General features: G+C 63.6%; 2 protein-coding genes across 5 annotated transcripts; both read right to left on the bottom strand.

Annotated features, from left to right (window-relative positions):
• Nucleotides 1-2,293: 2,293 nt before the first annotated feature.
• Nucleotides 2,294-4,735, bottom strand: LOC141934551 (GTPase IMAP family member 6-like). The gene is given in 2 exon segments (XM_074850093.1): nucleotides 2,294-3,658; nucleotides 3,661-4,735. Coding segments are annotated over 2 exon segments (1,062 nt in total). The 5' UTR covers nucleotides 4,532-4,735; the 3' UTR covers nucleotides 2,294-3,467.
• Nucleotides 4,736-8,385: 3,650 nt separating this feature from the next.
• On the bottom strand, nucleotides 8,386-11,693 carry LOC141931704 (uncharacterized). 4 transcript variants are annotated; one of them, XM_074844211.1, is made up of 3 exons: nucleotides 11,672-11,693; nucleotides 9,371-10,190; nucleotides 8,386-8,605 (listed from the first exon to the last, which is right to left on the bottom strand). In XM_074844211.1, exons 2-3 carry the CDS (start codon nucleotides 10,153-10,155, stop codon nucleotides 8,599-8,601), a joined length of 792 nt encoding a protein of 263 aa, XP_074700312.1. In that variant the 5' UTR covers nucleotides 10,156-10,190; nucleotides 11,672-11,693; the 3' UTR covers nucleotides 8,386-8,598. The 4 variants fall into 4 exon arrangements, with proteins under 4 accessions (XP_074700312.1, XP_074700322.1, XP_074700294.1 ...); XM_074844221.1 differs by lacking the exon at nucleotides 11,672-11,693 and adding an exon at nucleotides 11,211-11,229; XM_074844193.1 differs by lacking the exon at nucleotides 11,672-11,693 and adding an exon at nucleotides 11,146-11,195.
• Between the last annotated feature and the right edge of the window lie 1,835 nt (nucleotides 11,694-13,528).

The raw sequence follows: 13,528 nt of genomic DNA, 5'->3' as shown, positions 1-13,528 counted from the left end.
TATGTGGGTTGCAGAGCTCTCTCAGTGTGGGGACGGTTTTGCAGCATCCACTGATCACACACAGGCAGTGGAAAGGATCCAGTCACCCTCCCATTTCCTCTGTTCTGGGAAATGGGCCGTGTTCTCTGCTTACACTTTATCACCAGCTCTGTCTGAGCTGTAGCCCCCGCTGCACGGCTGCTCTTTATCCCTGTCACAGCAGGACCATGACCGGGTGCCAGTGGCAGGAGACTTGAGCATCCCCACAGTGCCGAGCTCCGTTCCTGGTGCCATGGGGGATGGCGTTTAATGGCTGCACCCTCTTCTTCCCATCTGCACCCCACCCAGCCCCTTCCTTGGGTCCCCTAATAGCATGGCTGCCACCAGCTCTGCCTTCGGGGAGCAGTCACTAGATGGACCTCAGGATTCAGTGTTTTCACATGGGAAATGAGAGTGTTTTTGAGTGCCCAGCCTTACTGGAGGTGCAGTTACTTTGAATACTATGAATAACCTTTATATTTTGGTGTGTGGACACCCAACCTGGCAACTTTGAAGCCAAAACTTGTTCTAGTAAAAGCCTCTTCAGTCCGATGAGCCAGGAAAATTGGCAGCCCTGCTCCTGTGTGGGAGAGGAAGACAGAGCCGATGTGTTGGCTGTGGGCACAGAGCAGTGGGGAGAAGAAGCACCCAAGTAAAACGCATCCCATGGGGAGGAGGTGGTATTTTTCCATACTTGCCCATTTCTGTGATTATTGTGCAGTTTCTGCTGTTAGAGAGCAGAGCTGGCTCCACGGTGGCAGCTGATAGAAGGCTGTTTGTTCAGCAGAGCTGATTTGCAATTCAGAGAAATCTCTTCCCACACAGGTTCTCTCTGACGTGCCCCGCCGCACTCACAGGCAGCGCTGAAACTCCAGCCTTTGTATCTGGAGATGAAAAGCTGAAACCATTCAGAAGCTGCAAAATTCAAACTCCGGGACAACGTGCACAGGTGCCTTGGGTAAAGTGTTTTAAATTCTGCTACTGTTATTCCAGGGGAAAAAAAAAAACCAAGGTTGTAATACCTGCTTTTAGGGTATTGGTTATGACTTCCAGGAATAAGGCTTGGCCAATATTTCTTTCCAAATCAGAACTGAAAGTCGACAGAGATGGAAATTTTGATTGTATTTCCATAGCGGTAGTTTATCAACCTGCGAGTTTGTCTGTACTGGTAGTACACACCGGGTTGTTACAGGAACGTTAACTTCCCCTGGTTATCTGCACCCTACGAATACCTAGGTCAAAAGAATGAAAAAGCAGTTCCCTATCCTGCCTGAATGTTTTTAGAAGGAAGTTCCTTTATTTTAACTCCAGTGGAGTTTTTATTGCTATTTTCCTCTAAACTTGTCACGTGAGTCTTTCACATTCTTTCTGGTTATTTAAGCCATTTTTAATTCTTTGCTTATTTTGCAGAGAGGGAATTAGAATCGAAATCGAAAATAAAATAGAATAGAATAGAATAGAATAGAATAGAATAGAATAGAATAGAATAGAATAGAATAGTTCCATTGGAAAGGACCTACAACAATCATGCAGTCCAACTGCCTGACCACTTCAGGGCTGAGCATATCTTGCAGGATTTAGAAACGCAATACTTGTCCCAGCTTTTTGTTTCAATTACGGTTTGTTCTGTCTGTTAGTTTACGATGGAATTTCCCAGTTGTGACAAGAGCTGTAGCTGGTTCCTCAGACGACTGTTTTTCACCCTGATGCTGAAGGACTTTCAGCCCTGCTAACTCAGCAGGGGCTGCCCTGCGGGGGGGGGTGTTCTGGGCCACAGGCAGGGGAAGGGCATCCTCCCTCTCCGAGGGCCTGGGCGTGAGGGCTGTTTAGGGAGGATGGGCGGGGGGTGAGGAAGGGGAGCTGCCCTTTCTGCAAAAGCTGAGGTTATCTGTGCTTCCCTTAGCCTGGCCCGAGCTTTGTTATCTGCAATGCCTGGAGCTCGCCGTGTCCATGGAAAAAGCCTGTTCACAGGACCTTTGGTAGAGGGCTCACACCCTGGGTTGGTTTCCCGCTGAGCCACGGGGCTGGACGTTTCCTGGCTCAGGAGGCACCTCCAGCGTGGGCATCAGACACCCCCAGTGCTGTTCCTGGAGCCGCTGTGGGTGCTGGCCCCAGGCACGGCCCCGTGCAGACCCATCGCGTGACCGCTCTGCAGCAGATCCCTGTGGAAGCACCCCCCTCTTTGACCCTGGTGCTTTGCTGGTCCTGGCTCTGTGGAGCCTTTTGGTGACCCTCAAGGCACCTGTGGCTCTGGCGAGGTTGCTGTAATGAGACTGCTGCATTGCACAGAAAACCCAGAGGAGCTGGCCTGGAGCTGGGAGGAGTTTGCTGTCATGCCCCATGCCCATACCCCTGGGACCAGCACTGCAGGGCAGAGCTGAAAGCCCCGAGACAGCAAGGAGAGACCCCAGTGCCACGGGCGTTGATGGAAAGGCCCTGGCAGAGTGCCCAGGCTGCCTGCGTGGGTTTTCCCTCATCTCACTGACCTGGGAAAGAAAACAAATTGTCCCCTGCCTGGCTGACCCCAGCTGCGCCTCCCTGATGGGCACCGGCGGCAGCGGAGGGTGACAGGTCCTGACACCCTGGGGCAGGCACCGCTTTGGCTCAAGGAACAGTGCAGCTCCCGCAGCTGCCCGCGCACGCCTGGCCTGGCAGCGAAGGGCTTTCACCATCTCTCCTTTTCCTTCCCAACACGCCCTTGTGTCCCCATCACACATGACAAGCAAGCATTCGGTGGCTTCGCCGAGAGCAGTGGCAGCAGTGGCTGCACACACAGAAGTAAATCGGGGCGCCTGGGGCTGCGCGTGGAACCGCAGTGGGATGGTGCCAGGCCAGGCATGGCGAGTTTGAAGTATTTTAGTTTATAATCTCCCTCAGAAATATGTGCCAGTTACATGAAGACTCCCTGGGCTGGAGAGCGGCACGTGTCTGTGGAGCAGAGTGCTCTGTGTGCCAGAGGGACATGGACATGCTGGAGCGGGTCCTGCAAAGACAACTGGAACATCGAAGTATCTGACAGATGGGGAGGGGCTGGGAGAGCTGAGCCTGGAGAGCAGGAGGCTGAGGGGGATCCTCTCCTCACCTGGTGGAGACCGAGTGGTGCCCGGTGCCAGGATGAGAGGGGATGGGCATAAATGGAAACATGAAATTCCATTTGAAACGTCAGGCAACTTTTTTGCTGTGAAGTGCTGGCGCAGGCTGCCCAGAGCGGTGGTGGAGTCTCCATCCCTGGAGGTGTCCATAGGCCAACTGGACGTGGTCCTGGGCAACCAGCTCCGGGGGACCCTGCTTGAGCAGGGCTTGGACTTGACAATCTCCAGAGATCCCTGCCAGCCTCGATGTTCCTGTGAATGTGATTCATCACTACCACAAAATATGGAAATCAGGAAAAATAAGGAAAATCAGGAAAAACAGAGCAAGAATGAAGAGAATTATCCCACAACCCACCATTATCCTGCATGGCATAGCTCTGGATCGCTCCTCTCTGCTTTGTACCTCCCCACGTGATGCTCCACTTTCTTTTCTGTTAATCTGGGCTCCAGGAACACATCGTTGCTGAACCACTTGCCCCTGTTCTCCCACACCATGCTGTAGACCATCCCCATCAGCTTGGTGACCTGCCGGTCCCGTTCGGCGCCGTGAAGCTGCAGTACCTGCTCCCACACTGCAGGATCAGGTGCTGGAGCACTCCGTAGCTGCAATACCGCAGGAAATTGTGCAGCGGCCTCCTCGCCAGGTCTTCTGCATGGGTGAGATGATCGTGTGCTTCAAAATCAGCTCCAGAAATGTCCTGCAGTTTCTGCGTGGCCTCCTTGTCCTCCTTGATGAATTGGCCCAGCGTGGTTACCAGCAGCAGCACGTGGGGGCCCGGGGAGGACAGCCTGATGCAATGACTAATTTCTTTGTACATCTCTCTTGGATCAGAAATATCAGCCGTGTCAATGACCGTGATGTCCTCGCCATCACAGCGTGCTTGTGCACAGCTGACGGTCACCGGCTTGGTCGCAAACTTGAACTTGAACATGCGTTCTCTGAGGAGGATATTGCTGGTGGTCATTTTCCCTGCCCTGCTCCTCCCGACCAGGAGGAGCCTCATCCCCGAGCCCCTGCTGTCCCCGGGTGGCATCAGACTGGGAAAACACTGGGCGGCCACGGCCAGGCTGCACAGACAGAAGCAGACATACACGACTCCTGTTAGTGCCACGGTGCTGCCTGTTCCAGGCCCCTGGGGTGTCCACGTGGGATGTCCCCCCAGGAGACCCTCCCCGGGGCTGCCTGGGGGTCTGGGGATGCTGGTCACACCCTCCAGGCCACCTTGAAGCGCTCTCTTGCACAGCCTGCTCTCCCCACTGGGTCTTTCTGCCTGCGAAGCACTGCACTGGCTTTGTGCAGGCAGGAGTTCAGCAGGGAGAAACCAGCTCCCTGCCTGCACAACTCTTTTGGCTGCCTGGACACGCCTGGACTCCCTTCCTCCCCCAGAAAATCCTTCCAGCCAGCATAAAGCCTCACACATCTCCCTCCCCTGCCCCTCCAGCCCGGTACCTTTGTGCTGGAGCCAATGCCAAGGCCGGAGTCCTCCCCGCAGCAGCTCCCGGGCGCAGCCCAGGCCACTGCAGCCCTGCTGCCCCCCGAGCCGTACCCCAAGGGATGGGCTGCTCCGGGATGGTGCCCCAAGGGAGTGACGCTTGGTGCGGTGCCTGCAGAGCGGGGAGGGGCTGGGGGACACACTGCTCCCAGGTGCTTCGGGAGCAGTTTGGGTCAGTAGAAAGCGGGACGGGTGGAAACAGCGGCCCGTGACAGTGCTCCCCCAGGGCTGCCCCCCGAGAGCGGCTCTGGCTGAGTTCCCCACGGGAAGGGGGGTCCTGCACATCCCTGGGGGTGCGCAGTGGTGCTGCGGGGCCGGGGTGGCTCTGCAGCCATGTGTGGCAGCCGGCTCATGGGCTGACGTCTCCCCAAGAGACCCGTTTCCCACTGAGGAGAAAACGTCCTCGGCCTCGGGCACCACTGGGGGCCCTGGATGCCACACTCTGTTCATGGGGTCCCACATGTCCTGGGTCCCCCACCCTCCCAGGAGCTTCCAGCGGCCTGGCAGGATGTGGGTGCCCTGGTCAGGTGCAGCAAAAGCAAAACCCACACTGAAATGGGAAGAGACTGAGTTTCAGCCCGTTACTGGAAACGAAGGGGATGGGAAGGAGAAAGCGAGGCCTTGCCCATGCGTGGGATGCCAGCGCGGCTGAGCCGGGGTGGTGATGTCCCTCCCGCCAGTGGGGTAGGTGTCTTGTCCTGTGACGATGGGGTTTTCCCCTGAAACCTCCCTGGGGTCTCAGATGTTTGTGACTTCTGCTGCCAGGGGACGTTTCCTGCTTCCCATCCACGCAGGTGTGACCCATGTCTCTGTGTCCTTCCCCCACCTCCACGGCTCGCTGGAACCTGCCAGGACATGCTGGTGCCCACCCTGGTCCCCAGTACCTGCCCTGGCCGGCTCTCCCCCACTGCCTGCTTGACTCTGGTACCCAAAGGCTTCGGTACCCAACGGCTGGGCCTGGCAGGGGCAGCACTGGCCGTGGAGCTCCCAGAGCGGAGCAGCAAAACTCGGTGTTGGCAGGGGGAACAGCAGGGCCAGGGCACGGGGACATCAGGACATGGGACATGGGAACGCTGGGACTGAGGACACAGGGAGCCGAGGACATTGGGACCCAGGACATATGGGTGTCAGGGACATTGGGACCCAGGACATGGGGACATTGGGACTGAGGACACAGGGACATGGGCACCCAGGGACCTCAGAGCCTAAGGGATCCAGGGACTAAGGGATCCCAAGGAGCCAGCAACTCCAGAGATCGAGGGCCACATGTCCCAGAGAACCAGAGATCCCAGGGACTTGAGGGACCCCGGGACATGGGGCTGCCCCCGACATGTGTTGTCCTGGTCTCGGCTGGGATAGAGCTAATTTGTCCTCTTAGTAGCACAAATCGTGCTGTGTTTGGGATTCAGTGAGGGATCTGGTATGAGAAGGATGTTGAGAACACACTGATTTTTCAGTTGTTGCTGAGAAATCAACTCCCCGTGCTCTGCCCGTGTGCAGGGGCACAAGGAGCTGGGAGGGGGCAGAGCCAGAGCACCAGACCCAAACGGGCCACTGGAATATTCCAGGTCAGACAGCGTCGTGCTCAGTGCATAGAATCACAGAACGGTTTGGGTTGGGAAGGACGTTAAAGGTCACCCAGTCCCACCCCCCTTCCCGGGGCAGGGCCACCTTCCACTAGACCAGGTTGCCCAAAGCCCCGTCCAACCTGGCCTTGAACCCTTCCAGGGAGGGGGCAGCCACAGCTGCTCTGGGCAACCTGTGCCAGGGCCTCACCACCCTCACAGGGAAGAATTTCTTCCTCACATCTAATCTAAATCTGCCCTGTGTCAGTTTAAAACTGTTACCCCTCATCCTATCCCTACACCCCCTGATGAAGCCGTGCCAGGAACCCACTCTGGCACATTATTCTTGAAATGCCAGTGACGAGTGGTGCTCCTGCACCACCAGGTACAAGAAGGATTTCCCAGGTGCTCAGCAGTGTCTGAGCTCACGGCACAGCCCAGGCTCACCGCACCAGTCAGCACGCCCGGCCCGAGCCCGTCGCGTGGTGCCCAAGCTCGTGTATGGCTCGTGTTGGGGGTTTCCCTGCTCCTGGCCACTCCTCATCCCTGTTATGTCCCTCCCTTGGGACAGTGGAGGTGCAGCACATGCTCCGCCGATCCCCAGTGCAGGATGCGGCCGAGACCTGCAGCAGTGACAGCCACCGAGCCGGGATGGGCGCCTGCGAGGGGCTCGCTGGGGAGGCTGAGCCGGGGTCTCGCTCCACCACCATCCCGCCAGCAACACGGGGCCTTCGGCAGCCTGGAGAGCACAGAAACACAAGTGGGAGACAGGAGCAAACCGCGCTGTGACTGGCACAAGGATCAAACGCCCACTCATGAGAGAGAAACCCCCCAGGCTGTGCCGGAGAGGAAGGAGCCACGTGGAGCCGGTGCCATGTAGAGCAAGGTCACGCAGCCCATCCCTCGCAGACAGCCCGCGGTGCGGAGCTGGTCTCGCCGCTGTCCAAGCAGCTCCGTCCTTGGCACGGGGCGGTCTCGATGCACCCGAGCAGCGGCTGTGCCTGTTCCCCAGGCCCCCAGCCCAAGCAGAGCAGCCCCTGCCGCCGTGCAATGCCCGGAGCCTTCACTCAAACGTGGTTCCCAGCTTGACGGCACATTGTGAACCACAAACACGGAACGTAACTTGGGGTTTTTTGCTACATACGTGTTCCCGTGTTTGGATTTGCTCTCCAGGAGACCCCGCCTGGGTCAGAGCACCGGCAGGAGGGCCGGGATGGCTGCCGCAGCCCTGCTCCGCGCACCCAATGAGATGGAGACGTGGGATTTTCCAGGCTTTAATTTGTTTAATGATACACATCAAAGTACCTGCATTTCCACACAGCAGCGGCAAAGGAAGCGGCAGGGGGATGGGGCAGCGCGGGGGGTCCCTGTGCAGGCACCCGCATGGGGCTTTGCTTCTCGTCCGAGGGTACCAGAGCCACGGGGAAGCTCGTGGGTGGCGCAGTGCCGGCCAGCAACCCGCAGCCAGGGCCGAGCCTGGCCGCCGGCTGATGCTGAGACAGCCCTGTGCAGAGTGACGCGTTTGGGGACAAAACATCCCTGGGTTTGGAAAATGCATTTCTGCTGCTCCGGCTCATTGTTACGCACATGGACCATCCTGGCCGGGGACGGGCAGTGCTGCCGACGCCGCTGCCAGCGTGGGGTGAGGGCCAGGGTGTTGCGAAGTGACACATGCTCTCCCCGTGGGGACACCTACGGCTGGCCCAGGGCGTCACACAAGGGACAACATGAGGGTGCAGGGGTTGGTCTGCAGGAGGGAGCCCTGGCTCAGCTCCCTCAGGATCTGGCAGCGACTGGGATGTTGCTGTCACCGGGAGCCAGGGCCATGCCCTGTGCCGGTCCCTGCCTGCAGCCACACGTGCCCGGCGCGGCAGAGAAGGGCATTTTTCCCATCCTGGCTGCAGCTCAGCTCTCCCAGCCTGGCTCTGGCTCTCCGCCGCGGTTCGGTGCCGGCACATCTCTGGTGTGGAGGCTTCCTACCCGCTGGGTGCTCACGGTCCTCCCCGCTGCCCCAGCCCCGCACCTTCCTGGCCAGGCACTTCCCACCACCTCCAGGTCGTCCTTGGGCTCCTCACCGCCGGCACCGAGCCGGGAGCTCTGCGCTGCCTGGGCCGGGGGTCTCGGCCTCGCCACAGCGGGGTGCAGCCCCGACCTCACCGCAGTCCCTCCTCCCTGCCGGAGCTGCTGCTGGTGGGGAAGCAGGATCCACCCTTGAGCTTTGTGTTTTATTTTATTTTTATTTCGTGTGATTTCTGCACCGTCGGGGACTCTCTGCGCAGCCGGGGCGAGCCGCTGCCTCCTCCTCCTCCTCTTCACGCCCCTCTCCCCCGCGGGGCCCACGGTAGCGTGGTGGGGCGGCTCCTTCCCCGCCAAACGTGGCACGTGGCCAGTGGCTGCCGAGATCCGGCTCCGCTCGGGCGGTCGCAGCCGTCATTCCCTGGGCGAGCAAGCACAGCAGAGGTTACCTCGCGCTGGCACCCGGCACACTGGCCACGCTGGGTGGCCAGTGGGTTCACCGCGCCGGGCCGCAGCCACGCCAACCAGGGCAGGGCAGGGGGATGCGCGGGGATGCCCTGGGGAAACCTCCCTCCTCTTCCTCCTCCTCCTCCATGGTCTCTCGCCCCGGCCCAGGGAGTTTAAGCTGTGGCAGGAGGCTGCGCCGCTGTGGTGCTGGGCCAAGGGGAGGAAGGGCTCCCAGGGAACCACGCAGGCTGCGCGAGGCTCCTCCTGGCGTGGGGGACGGGAGGGCCCGAGGCTCCCGGCGCTGGCGGGACTGGCCTCGTGACCGTCAGGAGAAAAACCCCAGCAGAAGGATGAGGGGCGGGAAGCAGGCGAGGAGCACGGCCGGGGGGTTTCCCAGGCCAAGCCGGGGCTGCTGGCACCCCATCATGCCGGGCACGGCTGTGTGCGTGGCCAGGCTGGGCTGCACACCCCGAGCAGGCGTGCCGGCGGCTCCCTGCGCCGTGCTGACAGGGCTGTCCCATGCCCCCAAACCCTGGGGAAGTGTCTAGTGACCCCCAACTCCCCCAGGACAGAACTCCCTGTTGCAGGATGGAGTGCGAGCGGGGCGCCGGGTGCTCCTGCTGCGCCCGGGGTGGGGAACTGACTGTGGGGGGCTGCAGAGGGAGACCCCGGCACCGCCGGGACCTGCGGCTGGAGGGAGGCGGCGCGGGTGGGGGGTGCCGAGGCAGCGGGGGCTCACGTGAGGGCGGCCTCGGCCCCGTGGGTGCGCTGGTGCGCGGTGAGGTTGACCTTCTGGGCAAAGCTCTTGCCGCACTGGGCGCAGGCGAAGGGGGTGTCGCCGGTGTGGGTGCGCCGGTGGATCTTCAGGGAGCCCTTTTGGCTGAAGGTTTTGCCGCAGTCGGGGCAGGCGAAGGGCCGCTCCCCGCCGTGGCTGCGCTGGTGCGCGGCCAGGCTGCTCCTGCAGCTGAAGCCCTTCCCGCACCGGGCGCAGGCGAAGGCGCCGCCGGCTGCTTCCCGCGGCTCCGGCGAGCGGCTGCCGCCGGGCTGGCCCTCGGCGGCGGTGCCGGGCCGGTCCTCGGCGTGGGTGCGCTGGTGGTTGAGGAGGAAGCGCTGCTCGCGGAAGCGCTTCCCGCAGCGCTGGCAGGAGAAGGGCTTCTCGCCGCTGTGGATGCGCTGGTGGGTGAGCAGGTTCTGCTTGAGGCTGAAGCTCTTCTGGCAGATGCCGCACTGGTAGGGCCGCTCCCCGGTGTGGATGCGCTGGTGGATGATGAGGTTGTGCTTGAGGCTGAAGGCTTTGCCGCACTCGGCGCAGATGAAGGCGCGTTCCCCGGCGTGGTGCTTCTGGTGCCGGGCGAGGCTGGGCTGCTGGCCGAAGCGTTCCCCGCAGAGGATGCACTTGAACTCCTTCTCGGCCTCCTCCTCCGCCTGGCTGTGGATCACCAGCGCCTTCTCATCCCCCAGGCCCTCCTCACCGCCCGGGAAGGCGAAGGGGTTCTCGCCCGGCGACGAAGCCAGGTCCGTCATGGGCACCCGCTGCCGGGCTCAGGGCGCCCGCATCCCTGGGGAGCGCAGACAGAGGGGGCTGCACCTCCCAGCACCGGCCCCAGCGCCTCCGGGAACTGGTCGGACCGGGCTGTGCTGGGATGGCCAGCACCCGCCAACCCCCTTGGGTGCTCCCACCCACTGTGTCCGTCCCACCCGCCATGTTCATCCCCCCCGCCAGGGTCTCCTGGGACGGAGGGTGGTGGCAGCCTGGCGTGAGGGGCCCCGTGGTGGAAGGTGCTGGGGCCCGGGCTCAACCGGAGTGGCAACGCCGCTCTCGTGGGCCTGGGCTGGTTGGGCAGGCAGCTGCCTGCGAAGTGCAGGCAGGGCGTGGGCAGCTGCCCCATGGGCGCAGGGGGGGTTTGCCCGGGGGAGACCGTGCCCAGGCTGGGAGGGAGGGGAGGCAGGCACCCCCAAAAGCAGCCCTGGGAGGGAGCTGGGCTGTGCTGCAGTGCACTGGGCTGAGCCCAGCCCAGCTGAGCTGGGCCCAGACCAGCCGGGCCCAGTGAGCCGAGCCGGGCCCAGCCGAGCCGAGCTGAGCCGAGCGCAGCCGAGCTGAGCGGGGCCCAGCCGAGCCGAGCCCAGCCCAGCCGAGCCGGGCCGAGCTGAGCCGGGCCGAGCTGAGCCGAGCGCAGCCGAGCTGAGCAGGGCCCAGCCGAGCCGAGCCCAGCCGAGCCGAGCCGGGCCGAGCTGAGCCGAGTCCGGCCGAGCCGGGCCGAGCCGCCCCCACCTGTCCCGGGCGCCGCGGGTGGGGCCCCCCCGGCGCATCCCGACCCAGGCGGGTCCCACGCGTGTCCGCGGCGCTTCCTGCGCAGGGGGCGGGGGGGGCCGGGCCGGGCCGGGGCCCCAGCGAGGCCGCGCAGGGGCCGTCCGGGGCTCAGGGGGGGGTCCCCGTCCCCTCTCCCCCCGCCTCCCCTCCCCGGGGTTCCCCGGTCACCCCCCGCCCGCAGCGCGTCCCCCCCCGGCGCTGACCTGCCCGAGCCGCCGCCGCCGCGTCCCGCCGGCCCCGCCCGGCCCCTCCCGCCCCGCTGACGCACCGGCGCCCGTCACCCCGGCCTTGCGGCGGCTCCGCCCGAGGGGCGGCAGAGCCGGGCCCGGCAGCATCATCATCCTCCCGAAACCCGACTGGGGCCTGGCAAGACGCCCACCCTGCCTGGGGACAACCGCCCCCCCCCCCCCCCCCGAAAGGAGACTCACCCCCAACCCATGGCAACGTCACCCCCCTCCCCTCCCCCGGGCCCAGGATCGGGCCCACGTTGCCCCAGAACCGGAGGAACCGGCGCGGCTGCCCGAGCTGGGGTGCGGGAGCGGGAATGGCGGCTCTGGAGGGATGCAGGGGGGCGGGGAGGGGCAAACCGGGGGGGTCTCACAGCATGGCCCCGGCGCTGCTGTGGGCACACGGTGTGGTTGTGTGGTGGGTGCTCGCCCCAGGACAAGAACAACGCCGGGTCCTGCCCGCCGGAGCCCCCCCCCTGTGCCCTCACCCCCTTGAACTCACCCTGTGGTGGGACCCGGGTGTCCCCGGCTGGGGGGGCTCAGCCACGCGCCCGGCCGGCAGCACACGGTGCTGAGCTCACAGGCTCTGAGCCCCCCGGGGAGTCTGGTCAGTGCCGCAGACGCCGGGAGGAGCCCCCCTGCTGCTGGCCGGGCTCCCTGGGTGCTCACGGTGCTGCCGCCACAGCCGGGGACCCTTGTCTGACACATGGGGTGGCCATCGTGGCTGGCTTCGGGGCCAGGACACCGCGGCGGTGCCGAGTCCCCCCAGCCCACACGGGAGCAGCAGCTTCTCCCAGAGTGGGACAAGCTCGTGCGCGCTGGGCACGGCCGTGCGGCCCATGGCAGCTGCCCGCTGGCGGGACCAGGGGGTCCCCACGCATTCCCCCAGCTGCAGCCCATCATGGTGCTGCCACGAGCTCCTCCAGGCTGTAACCAACCCCCGGCTGTGCTGGAGAGGTTCAGTGCCTGCAGAGGGTGTTGGGAGGGCGCCCGGCCTGGCACAGGCAGCGTGGCACGGCCAGGGCCAGCCCTGGGCACCCGCCAGCCGTGCTGGGCGCAGCGGCTCGCCGGCAGCCGGGCAGCGCGCTGGCAGAGATTGCTATCGCTCCGTTGCCTGGACCTGCCGTGCCAAAACACTGGCCCTGTCCACGCCTGCCTTCCCAGAGCCTCTGCCGAAGCTGGGAGCTGGCGGGGGGGGGGCTGCCTGGGGACCTCACTGTCCCCTTTCCCAGAAGGGGACTGTGACCACAAGTACCAGAGCCAGGCGGGGGTGACGTGTCAGGGCCGGGGGGGACAGCTGGCACATGGCTGGGAAGCTGCAGAGCTGGTGGCGCTGCCTTCCTGGTGGAGGTGGTGGCACCGGGGACTGCCATGGGACATGACAGGGGACATTTCTCCCCAGACAGTGGCAGGGGGATGGCAGGCAGCTGCCCGCGCTCTCATGTCCCCGCCAGAGCACGGTGAGCCGCGCAGCCGGGCGCAGCTCGTGGCAAAAGCATCCCGGGTGCCAGGGAGCGGGGCTGGGCAGCACTGTGGGCTGGCCTGGGGAGGGGCTGCCTCCCCCCATCATCTCCCCAAAAACGTTGTTCCTTGAGCAGTCTGGGCCAGGAGGAGGTTTGGGGTGCCCTGGGGGGTGAGGGGTGTGGGGGGGCCGGTGACTCTGGCAAACAATTCCTCCCCTGAGGGGTTCATCAGTGGGCGTTACCGGTAACAAACCCTGACACTACCCATGGCAGGAGCTCGCCCACCCCACAGCCCCCCAGAGCCTTGGCCACCGTTGCAAAGCAGAGGCCCGATGCCCTTCGATGGGCTTCACTGCGGCACCCAGCTGGCTTCTGCCCGGCCAAGGAGGGAAAACAGCCCAGCACCAGCCCCAGTGCCTCGGCCACGCTGGTGGTCCCTGCGAGCTGGGCCGGCAGCCAGCAGAGCCCTGGCTGGGGTGAGAGGGCTCCGTGGCCCCCCCTGCCCCCAGCTGCAGAGGGGTGCGAAGGGCAGCAGCTCTGGGATGTGCCAGAGCGGGGCCTGCGCTGACCTAAACCCAGTCCTGGGCTTTTCCTGCTGACCCCAGAGCCAGCTCGTCCAGCGGCAAGAACCGCGCCGAGCACCCAAGCACAGGAGAGACCGTGACTCGGCTGCTGGGAACGGCCCTCCTGGCCCCAAAAACAGCTACAAGCCACCAGTTTTTGCTGCCAATCCCGCACCTTCTCCCTGTTCTGTCGGTTTGTGCTAAGGGACGCAAAGTCAGGAGCGCGTTGGCAAGCGGCTTCGCCAGCAGCACGACTGTAAATTAAACTGCGACCAAACAAGAGGAGCAAAGTGGACGTGGGGAGGAACAACCGGCACCGCGGCTCCTCCGGGC

The sequence above is a fragment of the Strix aluco genome, chromosome 1 (assembly GCF_031877795.1).
Source record: "Strix aluco isolate bStrAlu1 chromosome 1, bStrAlu1.hap1, whole genome shotgun sequence".
Lineage (NCBI taxonomy): Eukaryota > Metazoa > Chordata > Aves > Strigiformes > Strigidae > Strix > Strix aluco.
This window is presented reverse-complemented; position numbering and strand designations above follow the sequence as displayed.

Bases quoted from the DNA above. Each gene is read 5' to 3' on its own strand.
- LOC141931704 (XM_074844211.1), bottom strand. From the start codon at position 10,155: ATGACGGACCTGGCTTCGTCGCCGGGCGAGAACCCCTTCGCCTTCCCG.